Here is a 12,539-nt window from a genome sequence, read left to right as displayed (position 1 = left end):
TCGGGGGCTAAATTTTAGTTAAAGCGAATTACAGGACATCATTTACTTGCAGAAGACTCAAGGGGAAGCACTGCAATTTTGAAGAAAGACCCATCTTACTTGAACATCCGTATTTCCATTCATATCTCAATAGTTAAAACTATTAAGTGAATTGACCATGTCTTTGTTTATCAAGATCATGACTGAGTCTTTTGGCACATATTTCATTTCCATCTTGACTTGTCTAACTTTGGATCTCAACCTTGAAAATAAAAAACTCCCCTTAGAATATCATTTAGGTCTCATTTCTTAATTCAGAGTCTTTTGTAAGAAGAATTCTAAGCACCAAGATTGTTTCAACAACCCACGGCAGGCCACCAGTGTAAATACAGAGAACTACCTTTCCGTTCTGTCTTACACTGTAACAGCTAACAATGAGCCAGTCAGTCTGTTCATAAAGATAGCAGTCTAGTACTAATTTATTTCCTTTTGAATGATAAATCATTTTGTATACATCCATTTTAAAAGTCGAATTTATTTAGCAAAATGAGTTTTCCTGTTTCAAAGGTTTGGTGGTTTATTTTTGCCTTATTGTAGCAGGACTTAAGTTTAAAGTCTACTAGGTTTAGACGAGAACCTAATCAACTCAAGTAACTGGGCATTATTTGGCATTTTTAGTGCCTCTTGTTTGTTTTTGTAGTCCTCAGCTAGCTGTTAGAGAAAGGAATATAAAATTTTAACTTGTATGTAACTAAGGAACTACATACAAAAATCTAATGGGGAAGTTACTTCCAATTACATCTCTATAAGACTTCCCATATGCCTCTAGCTAAAATTGAAAGCAAATCTCTGACCTTGGGTATCAAATGTTTGAATTAAGGTGTACAGTTATTCTCATGCCTAGGACAGGTAATATTCTAAAGAATAATACAATGCTTGTTATTTTCACTTTTACAGATCATTTCATCATGTATACTAAAAACAATTTTATTTTTATTCACCCAGCAAAGCATTTTCTAAATCAGAGTTAATTTTCAATTCTTTTCGATTTTGCTTTTATAACATTTTCGAAGAGATATAGCTCTCATATTTGATTGTAGCTCGAAATAGCTCAAATGGTGTCCTCGTGTATCCACTTGCCAGCTGTATCATGGTAACAAGAATTTGTCGTTTTTCGTTATACAAATGGCAGACTTTTTCAGATTATCAGATTATTACTTTCTGACTTTTTCAGACACCATTTCTTGGCAAGACACCATTTCTGATATAAAATGTCATTTTGTATGTCTATAATAGCCTATCATGACTATAATAGAATGACTTTGACCGATTGACTTCTACTTCTACATCGATACTGAGCAGAGCCGAGTATCAGTATACTGCTCAGAGTGCAAGAAATAATAAATTAATGGATAGAAAGTGCTAGAAGATCAATGATTAGATTGAACATTTGCATGTCAAATGAGAAATTGAAAACGAGAAATTGAAATTGACTGTTAAATTGAAAATGAGAAATTGAAATTGACTGTTAAAGAAATTGAAATAAATTCTTATAACTACTTTAACCAATGAGTCGCTGACGTTGTAAACAGTTGTTCTCCTCATTATGACTTTTGGGAACCAGATTATTGCTATTGATGATTGTGTTACTTCTGTGTGGACTCAGAGACGCCTAGACAAGAAAGGCCAGATTGGGCAAACTTGTTACAACGAGGTTTCAGAAATTTATCAAATGGGCCTGTTTTCTTTTTATTCTACGAGGGTCCTCCCTGCCCTGTTGGTTGAAGGCAGGAGACTGTCTCTCCGTGCCCCGTGCTGCAAGGGCAACATCAGACAGTTTTCTCATACTCTAGACAGGATCTTTTTTCATTCCTGAAGCCTGAACATTCATGCTTTAGGATTTCAAGATGCTAAGAACACATACCTAATACACCTCTTGTAAAGAATGTAAGATAAATTAATTTGAGATACTGTTTTGGTAATTCTAAAAGTGGCTTTTTGCTATAGAAATAAGGTTATCTAAACAAAGTGCTTCTGTCTTAGCAAATATTTGTTCTAAATGTGATTTCGAAAAGGCAAATTAATCAAGACATGAGCCCCCCCCCTCCCCCCCCCCCAGTCACTTTTATCTGGGCCCCGTTGCAACGTAATCTGTCATGCCACTGCGCATGTTCATTTTTTGGACAATCCTGTGGCCCATTTCAAGATGGCGGCAACGGTGGCACGGCGAGTAGGTAAGTAAAAGAGGACATTTGGGTTGGATCCAAAACACCGTCGTCTTATTTAATGAAGTTATTGATCAATTGCATTTGAGGTCGTTGGAGGTAAATAATCAAGCTCATTACAAAATGCAAAAGCACTTTTTTTAGGACCAGACGCGTTCATGTAAGATGCAACAAACAAGCAATGTCATGCCCACCTTTAAATTCATTTTCTTGTTAAAGTATCATTATACACCTATTGAATACTTCTACGGATTATATTATATTTTTTCTACAATCTACAGTAGCAACAGTGCTGTGTTATCATTCATTTGACAAATTTAATTTCAACAGGCCAGCTTCTTAGGCCAGTTGGTACAAGATGTCTGAATTACGACGCAACAAGGACAAATATGATGATAAATAAACACTCTAAGGTTATCTGTCAAGGATTCACAGGCAAACAGGTATGTTAATTTTCCTTTTAGATGATACAAGTAGTGTAAAATGTGTATAATATCATCCAGCAGCAGCATCAGAGTTCAAAGTATTTTTTGTGCGAATTTTTTTCAGCTGCTTATGCTCGGCTGGAAACACATCATGCTGCAAAATAGTAGGTTAAAAGCTACGGAATTTAATTTTGAAGTAACATTTGTAAGCCTCTTGGTGAGGCTGTGAGCGGGATTCAAACAAAAAACCATGCTGCCACAGTGCAAATTAATCTAAATTTTAGAAAATGCTCGGATGAGATTTGAGGAAAAGAAATATTGGAAAATACCCAAACTATGCAATCTGGCAGCAGCAAAATAGCCAAACTAAAAAAAACACATTAGCTACAACGGTTCCACCCTGGTGTGCTTTGAAGTTTAGCAATTTAGTTGTAGATGCATTTAAAATTAGAAAATAGGCTTTAATTAAAACAATAGAAAAGCCAGTCAATGCAAAGCTTTGAAAAACTCTTTTTATACACTTACCCAAAATCTAACACATACCCAAAAGTCACTTTCAACCTTTCACAAAGGTATCACAAATAAGAACTTCATCCTTTGCTTTTTGACCATGATTTAAATTCAAAGTATCTTGGTTGCATCAATAGCTAGCAGGGTAATCCACAGTGGCAAGGTGGTTGGGCAGCATGGCAGGCATTGACATGTCCTTGTTTTCAGAGTTGTTAGATTTGTTTGATACTTTGGGTGTAAATTTTCTGAGAAATTGGCTAATGCTAATGCTTTCTGGTTCCTACTTTTTTACCCTAAATTTTTCAGATGAAAAAATATTAGATTTTTTGCCCTCTTATCCTTGGGTTTGATTTCTCTGATACCCCTAGGTTTTCATCTGAAAGGTGTGTGATCACAGGCATATGCTCTACTGCACGCCTACTGCTTTTCGTGAGTGTGAAATATCACACACCTTCTGTTATTTTGAGAGCCAAATTCTTAATTATTGGTTTTGTGGGTTTTTGAGACAGGTTTAAATGTTTATCCTTCCTTGGTACTATTACTTCATGCTACTTTAAAAACTCTTAACACCTTGTCAGGATTGTGGATTAAATAAAATTTTAGTTTTTTTAGTCTACTTATTCCTGGTGTATATATTCCTGGTCTACAAATTCTTTATTTTCGATTGATAATTTAGCAAAAGTAGTGGATTTGCCAATTATGCAATGAAAAGGCAAATTAGCAGATTTGTTGGTTATACAAAAAAGTAGCAGAATAGCGGATTTCGTTACCCTCTTAAGACTTTGATATGCTCTAAATCTAGATTTTAGCAACATTGAATTTAATGAAGAATAGCCCATCATTATCTTTTATGCATATGCTTGATGGATTATCAACATCTGGGCAGTGAAGTATGTGAAATAGCTGTCATGCTTGATAACAAAGACCCCTTGAGTGTACGGATTTACACACAAGAAGGGCCATTGTAACCAGACAAATGCCAAGCCCTTAATGACTCTCCTAAGGATTTATTATTGAAGCTGATGAAAACTGCTTGTGACATGGCAGATATTTTTCTGTACTTGCATTAACATGTTTTTGCTAATAAATTAAATAAGCTCAGTTTATACTTGTGTAGAAAATTGATCAAGTCTTCAGAAACAACACTTTTTTTGTTCAAATGTACTCTGCGATGCTAAGAATTCAGCAAAGAAATATTCATCTAAACTCTTGCTGTCATCATATTTTTGTTGGCAATTTGTGTATAGATCTATCATAACTACCATAAATTTTTGCGGAAAACTGCACCCCTGGTAAAATGACATATACAAACCTGAGTGGATAATGTCATCTCAAGTCTTTGCTGTGTAGGGAAACAATCAATATCACTCTATTTGTTGAGATTTGTATTAAAAACAAGAAAGTTCTCTAATTATAAATTACAAAGATACGTTTCCTTTTTTAAGCATGTCTAGTACCTATTCAAGGCCTTCTTTTCTGCAAAGAGTCCCATCAACATTTCTTTGTAGCTTCTATTTTGGGCAATATTTGCCTTTGCATTTTAAAATTTGAGATGCCTTTCTATGGTTTCTGCCCTCACATTATGCTGAGTAGTCTAGTATGTCAAACCTGAATGTCACATACGGAATATCACAAAAGTGTCATAAAATTTTGCTTTCTAAAGAAAAAATTATATTGACTGATTCTTTGTAAAAATTTGGTGCCCCCTCTCCACTAACTGTACTGTGCAAAAGTCTTTAATTCCAGTGATCTTTGAACTAGGTAATCAACAAATATACACAGCAGTGGGAAAACATATCATAAAAAACTGCATGCACATTACAATCCAATCAATCTTTGAAAATTAAAGGAACAAAAACACTTTATTAACTAAGAAGTTTCTTGTCAGCTCTAGAATGTTATCATCAAAACCATCATTCAAACTTTTCATTTAAAATATCTTGATAAATATTAGGTCACCTTTAAACTTTTCCTTTGCATCATTAACAAGGATATTTTTTCATTTGGGGCAAAATTGATGCTTTAGATGTTTTGCTGTTAATTGTCTCTACAATGGTTTGAATCTCTTTGAGTAGGTAGAGCAAGCTCAGAATTTTTTGGTGTTTAGAAAAACAAAGGAATCTTCAAGACTCAGCATAGAAAATGATTTCACTAGTATTAGCTCAGAATCTGTGTCATCAGCATTAACTGTGAACATTTTTCTACCATTGGCTTGTGGTGAACAATGATTGTCAGAATTCCAAAGTTTAGTACACAAGTACTTACAGTTTAACGCAAATATCTTTTAGGGGACATTTCATAGTGAACAAGCACTTGCATATGGAACAAATCTTGTTGGTGGTGTTTCCCCTAAGAAGGCTGGAACAAAGCATCTTGGAAGACCAGTTTTTGCTTCTGTAAAAGAGGTATATCATTATTAATTTCTTAAATGTTGCAAATCTGTTATTTGTTGCCTAATTTAAATTGCAATCTGAGGAGTACTTAGCATATAGTTCCAGAGTTGAATAATTTTTAGAATTTCTTGTAGAACATTAATGTTTTATTTACTTTAAATTATATAAGCCTATAGTCATATAATTATAATGATCAATGTAAAAAATTAACCTGTTTAATTAGTTTTGGAGTTGTGTGTAATGATTAGTTAGCAACTGGTTAAATTTAGAAAGATTGGATTTTTTAGCAACAGTCAAAACTTCACATTTTTCTATAAATGTAAAATTATTTCTTTCCTTGACAGTTCTTTCAGGCCTTGCAAGGAGAGGCCCTCAAGCTCGATCAACAAATATCGATCAAGCACCTAACATGGTTATGCTGTCTAAAAACTAAATGCCAAAAACCAAATTTTGTTATTGATGATTTTAATGATGCTCATGTGACACCTAAAAAGTGTGTCAAGTACCTGCTTTTTGCTCCTCCAACAGCCTGAGCTGTTTGGATTTTCTGGCACTTTTTGCTTATGTGTATCTTTGTATTGATATTTAGGCTAAAGAAGCAACCAACTGTGATGCAACAGTTATTTATGTACCAGCCTCTGCTGCAGCTGAAGCCATATTTGAAGCAATTGATGCAGAGGTTCCTCTGATTGTCTGTATCACTGAAGGAATCCCACAGCAAGATATGGTCAAGGTATGTTCCTTACATATTCCTCATTCAGGGCATACAATCATTTTGGGCTTCTTGGTGACATTTTATAATTTTAAAATTGTCTTTGCACCACCAAAAAATAGCTGTGGGTGTTCTCTGTTTGTAAGAAGGACACTCCATGTTTATAAAAGAGCAATCAAAATTTAAAATGTAACCGGTACAAAGTCTGACGGAGTCTATGATGGAATTTGGAAAAAATGAAAATAAAAAAGTAGTTTTTTCATTCTAAAGTATCACAGTGTGATATTTTCATGCCAAAATTGTTCACTTATTATTTTGAGGAAAATTGTTTGAAAGGAAGAAAACTTAATTTAACATATCCAACCAGACCAAACCTTGTTTGGCTAAGAGCAGGCTGAAAGTTTGGCTCATTGGATGCCTTTGAGTTTAATATGCAGTAAATTGATCCTTTATTCCATGTCAGTTTTGTATGTCTTAATTCAGGGGATTGTTCTGGAGCTTCTGTGGTCAGGAGATTTTATTGATTCTATCATCATCATTGAAATTGTAAATTAGTTTTTATTTCTAGCATGTTTTTGTTGTCTTAATGATTTCTTTATTGTCCAATCCTTACTTCTTTCAGGTAAAACGACGACTTTTAGACCAAACTTCAAGTAGATTAATTGGACCAAACTGCCCTGGAATAATTAAGGTAATTAGTTTTTCTTATCTATTCTCAATTGTAGTAATGGAAATCTTTTGTTCCTAAAGACATTTTCTTTATTGGAATTTTTTGTGGCACAAACCAAAGGTTTACAGTGAGATTCATAGAATCAAGCCTATGGAGAGGGATTTGAAAGTTTGGTTTCAAGGATCTTCTTTGAAACCTAATCAATCTGCTTTTAGCTTTGAATAGGTAATTATAATTTACCATTTCCCTCATAAAGTTCACATTTACTACTTTTTTGCTAGTTTTGATGATCAAATCCACACTATGTGATATTAAGACTATCTTGTATGATATTTTCGATTTTTTGTTTAAGATTCATGTCTGGTTTTGTTTTTTAAACAATTTCTATACTTACTAAGTGTTTAAAACAGCGAAATCTACCAACTATCACAAAGAATTTGCATCTCGTCTGCAAAGCTTAATCTTCCTTTACCAAATTCTTTTTTGTTTGACAGCCTGGCGAATGTAAAATTGGTATTATGCCTGGCCACATTCATAGACCAGGAACAATAGGTGAGACACAGATACATTAAGCATGTTGAATTACTTAGCATCGATGCGTAATCTAAAATAGGGTCCTTATAGTGGAATTTATTAGTTTTTGTAACACATTGAAGTTTAAGGCCCCCACCTTAAGAAATTCCCTGCATGCAAGTATTTTTCCTTACATTCTTGTTATTAATTTGTATTTATTAACACTTAATTAGCTTATTTGAAAATGTTTGTATGTAGCGGAATTTTGAAGTCAAAAACTGAAAGCTGAAAACTAGCTCTTGTTTTTACAAAGAGAATAGTTCGTTTCTTCAAAGTATCTTTGTACTAGTTAGGTTACAAATGGGACTTTCAAAACTGATTTATAGAAGCTTTTGAGGTGCAAATTCAGGTAGTCAAGCAACAATAAATTTTGTTTTAGAATCTAATCTCTGAATTTGATCTTTTTAATTAAACTTTATGCAGTTTCATCAGTTAATCGTGTAGTTTTTCTTTTGTTTAGTACTCGTTAATTTACTTTATTTTAAAATTCTAGCTTATAACATTGGATTATCGTCGTCATATTTCTTTGTTTCTGAATATCTTTCGTATTTCTGCTCATTGCAAGATTCATAAAATCCGATGGACGCAAGTATGTAGTTGCCTGATGACTGAACTAAGCACGAAACTCAGGATGAAATCTTAGAAACGTTTTCTTCAATAAAAAGTATTTTGTCTTTTGATATTAAATGGCTTCCTTTGTTTTCTTTCTATCCAGGCATTGTTTCTCGTTCTGGTACGTTGACATATGAAGCCGTGCATCAAACAACCCAAGTCGGTCTAGGACAAACTCTCTGCGTCGGTATGAACCACAGCCAGACTTTTGTATGCTATTATTTGCCTTTTACACACCAAACATAGCAGGAAACAGCGAAACATAGCTCTTGTATCTCAATCAGTTTAAAACCAGTCTTCGTTCAAATTTTTAATTTCTTCGTTTTATATTCAGTGTTAAAGTATACTGTGAATTTGTAGTATTTGTAGCAGGTTTTGCAAGCTCAATATGCCTGGTTGTATGCAAAGTTATAGTTTTAACACTATGTTTTATTCGTGATTTTATCCAAAATACTTTTCTTAGGTATTGGAGGCGATCCATTTAATGGAACCAACTTCATTGATTGTTTGGACATATTTTTAAAAGACAACAACACCAGAGGTAACATTGATAATTTGTTTTTTTTTAATATTTCTTAATTTTCTAGACCTTCGTATTCTAAATTTTCTTATCTATCAGGGGGAACTCCATCGCTAGTTTCTTTTATGTTCTATAATACCTCCATAAATGGAACTTCTGATAGACTAAAGTTAATGTCAGTTGCATGGAAGTGTGAATTGTCTAGAGGCTATTTAAGCAAGAATATTTTCCACAGAATAGGTGTTTCAAGGAAAAGCTATTCTTCTCCTTTTAAGTGGTATCCCTTACATGGAGATGCTGTGGTTTCTCGCTTTTAACAGTTAAGTCCCATCTTAAGAATTATTACATGAAAAGCTTTTGAATGTTGGCTGTATGTTAAAACTACTTGTGGCTGTACGGAGTATGTAGCAGAATAGTGGGAAACTTGATGTTACAAAACTGACAAACACAAGTGACTTTTGTTTACTTATTGAATCAAATAACTAGCCCCCTTATTTAAATTCTGTAACTGACCATTTGTAATACCAGATCTGTCAAAGTCTTCTTCCTTCTCCCGGCCAATAAGCTAAAATTTTCAAAGGCTTCCTTAAAAGCAATGCCAACAGATCTTGGCTTGATCATGGTAACATTAATTTTTCTTCACTCACTGATCTTCATCATGAAAGACCACTGTTAGCCTGTTGCTTTTTATGCACTCTTATTTAAGTTTCTCAAGTATTTCCAAAGAGCTCTTGAACTGCTTTCGTTGTCTTGGCTTACAAGAAGAAATATATTTAATCAGACAGAGTTTGTTGCCTGATGACCTGTTAAGCGTGAAATTCAGAGAAGTAACTTAGAATCGTCCTTTTCTATACCCTAAATAGTGTGTACAGCTCTGCCTATACGACATTGTGCACTTTATGACAGACCTGTAAGCAGTAATTGTCATTTAATAAACGAAGTTATATGTGTTCCGTGCCAAGTAACGATATCTGGTGGCTTTTTAGATGTCTCCTTTATATTTCTAAAACGCTTACAGGTCATTCTGGCGTCTCATTTTCTAGTTTTTAACGACCTGAAGCTGTTAAGAATGTGTCTGCCAATGGTTTTTAAAACAGACTATTATCAATTTTAGCTTTCGAAATAACTACTTGTGGGTTTCCGAAAGTTGTAATTTATAAGTGATCTTTAGTTTCCCTGGACTTTCTTTGAGATATTTTTCTGATATAGAACTTTTCGCGTGATCTTCTGTTCCTACATGCTTTGCTTTTTTGAAATAATATTTTATTGCCACCTTTCTGTCTTTGATGTTTCCAGAATTAATTGCTGGCCGTATATTTACTTCTTCACTGAGGCTGTCTTGCCCCCTTCTGTTTTTTTTCCTAACTTACTTTCAGGATATTTTTCTATTTTCGCTCTTGATGACCTTCTTATGGAACTTCAATATCAGATAACTACATGGATCCTCACTCTTTGTTACAGTTCTTTCATTTGTAGACCAACTCCAGTTTATTGTAAATTTGATCGTTTTTTAGTATGCAAACACTGAGTATTGATTCCACAACTTTAATCACATTATGTCCATAACATGATTAACAGCAAGGGAGCCTAATGAGATATATCATCTAAGCTGTGTACGATAATTCATCTTTCGATGACAGTAAAGAGGCTAATCAAACTGCGCTGATATTACTTGCAACCCTTAGTCAACAAGTAATGAATTAGTCCTGTATAGATTTTATTTTGCCACCCTCGTTCGTATCCCAGTAGCAACAAACCCTTGCTAATGTGTTTCCACAAGCGTAGATGTTCGGTGACCTAAATAATCAGGCTTCTACTCTGACACTTGGCCCACAAACACCCTTGGTTAGACAATTCTTTAACACACACCTGATGCATGATTCCCATGTATCCGTTACAATTAGTCGACAATCCATGCTCACTGTGACCATTAGGCACCTGTTTATCATATGGACAACACATGTAGCCAACTGCTTCAGATCTGCGACACTTTGACGGCTCATTATAAGAAAGAGACTGTTATAACTAGTTAAAAAGTGAATCATACTCGTCTGTCGTCTCACTGTTTGATTGTCCAAACTGTATATGTTGGCTATTTTGATTCCTTTATCCTTGACTCGTAATCTCCGATGCTTAACAAGACAACCCATTCCCTCTGCTCTTTACCCGTCACCGGAGAATTTATTGCTGTTGGTCGCTCGATATGTTTTTCTCATATGTCAGTTTTACTAACAACTCTTACATAGCACAGGAAAAGTAAAAAATCTAGGGAAACTGTTTAAATTGGTGAAACTTCCAAGTAATAACTATGTTTTTTACGCCTAAAATTAGGATCCTTATTGATAGCTGTCCGTTATGTTGTAGGAATTATAATGATTGGTGAAATTGGTGGTGGTGCTGAGGAAAAAGCTGCAGAATATTTGTTGGAGCACAATGTTGGAGAAAAACATAAACCTGTTGTTGGATTTATTGCAGGGTTGACTGCACCCCCTGGAAGACGAATGGGTAAGCTCATTATTTCGTAATGTAATCAAGAACGCAAGGAGGTCAGATAAATCTTAGTTCATTGTCTGTGTCCTGGAAGAAGATATTTTAGATCAACCTTTAACTAGGGTTCATAACGTTATGCAAGTTATTTAATGTTTAGTAAAGTCGGTTGTTTCAATTTTGTTTCAATGTTTCAGGTCGATTTTTTGTCTTTAAAATCGTGTGACATAACAAACATTTGCTACATACAAAAGTATTTTACTTTCCTTCTGCGTTTGTTTGCATAACGAGTTATGTAAAAATTATTCAATTTCCATTCAAGAAACATTTCTCCATAGGTCACGCTGGTGCTATCATTGCTGGCGGAAAAGGTGGTGCTGGTGCAAAGGTTTGTACCAAATGGCTCATTACTTCTCAGTAAAAACCATCAAGAAAAAACCTCAACTATACATAGAAATAATTTTTCTTTGTAACTATTTTCTGTATGCCTTGAAGTTGTAAATTTTCAACTTACAGTCACTTCTTGTTCAGATCTATGTTTCTGTTTGGTTCCTGTGCTTAACATTATAAAACTAAGAGATCCCATATGTCCATAGATTGAAGCATTGAAAGAGGCAGGCGTACACGTCACCAATTCACCAGCACAGTTAGGATCAACCATGCGAGAGGTGAGTCAATGCAAGCTCATCTTGATGCTTGACATTTGCAGTATACATCAACGATACCTGAAGGGATTTTAATCGCATCATTTTTCACGATGAATGATCTATTATTTATCCTATGATAGTAGTAAGGCCGTTATCTTTTCTTTGAAGGCAAGTCACATCTTTCTTGTTATGTTTTTGTTAATGTGTCCTTTTCGGATGGCTCGAAGTAAGGTGTCAAACTGGAAACCACCCAATGTGATAATGCCCGCCTAGAGCTTTTCTGGAGCCTGGGGCAAGAAGACAGATGCGGCCCGAAATGACGTCATTAAATCTGTGATTGTTATTGTTGCTGTTATTGTTTGGAACTTTGTTATATCTTTTTGAGGCCTCTCTCGGCACAGGCCATGAGACAGTCTGCCTCCCTGCCTCCCTCTCGGTGGACCTGAATATGAAATATTGTCTGAATAAAGACAATGTTAAATATGAAACATTGTTTTAATTAACTATATAGACTGTTGTTATTAGTATTCTGTTTTACTGTTTGTTCTTATTTTCAACAGGTTTACGACCGTCATTACTATACACGATGAAATGTCAGTCGACCACGCATTACCATTTGGAAACGCAACTATTATCTTGGAATTGTCTTTGAAACGAAATTTGACACTTCTTAATTTAATCTTGTTCGGAGATGTGTCTGTATTTTCTTGCGAATGATAACAATACTGTACAAAATGTTTTTCGCGCATAATCTCCGTACTTTTACGTGAATGCAACGAAGTGGTC

At 34.6% G+C, this 12,539-nt stretch overlaps 1 protein-coding gene across 1 annotated transcript; it reads left to right on the top strand.

The window, feature by feature from the left end:
- The first annotated feature begins 2,131 nt into the window (after nt 1-2,131).
- Nucleotides 2,132-12,490, top strand: LOC135696290 (succinate--CoA ligase [ADP/GDP-forming] subunit alpha, mitochondrial). Its single transcript, XM_089112480.1, has 12 exons — nt 2,132-2,213; nt 2,535-2,647; nt 5,428-5,544; nt 6,122-6,265; nt 6,867-6,935; nt 7,409-7,466; nt 8,203-8,286; nt 8,563-8,640; nt 10,984-11,124; nt 11,445-11,494; nt 11,703-11,774; nt 12,314-12,490. Exons 1-12 carry the CDS (start codon nt 2,186-2,188, stop codon nt 12,341-12,343), a joined length of 984 nt encoding a protein of 327 aa, XP_088968606.1. The 5' UTR covers nt 2,132-2,185; the 3' UTR covers nt 12,344-12,490.
- The last annotated feature ends 49 nt before the right edge of the window (nt 12,491-12,539 follow it).

Source organism: Rhopilema esculentum, chromosome 14 (genome assembly GCF_057945365.1).
Source record: "Rhopilema esculentum isolate cy_ngs chromosome 14, ASM5794536v1, whole genome shotgun sequence".
Classification (NCBI taxonomy): domain Eukaryota; kingdom Metazoa; phylum Cnidaria; class Scyphozoa; order Rhizostomeae; family Rhizostomatidae; genus Rhopilema; species Rhopilema esculentum.
Note: the sequence above shows the minus strand (reverse complement) of the source record. Positions and strands in the feature narration are given on the sequence as shown.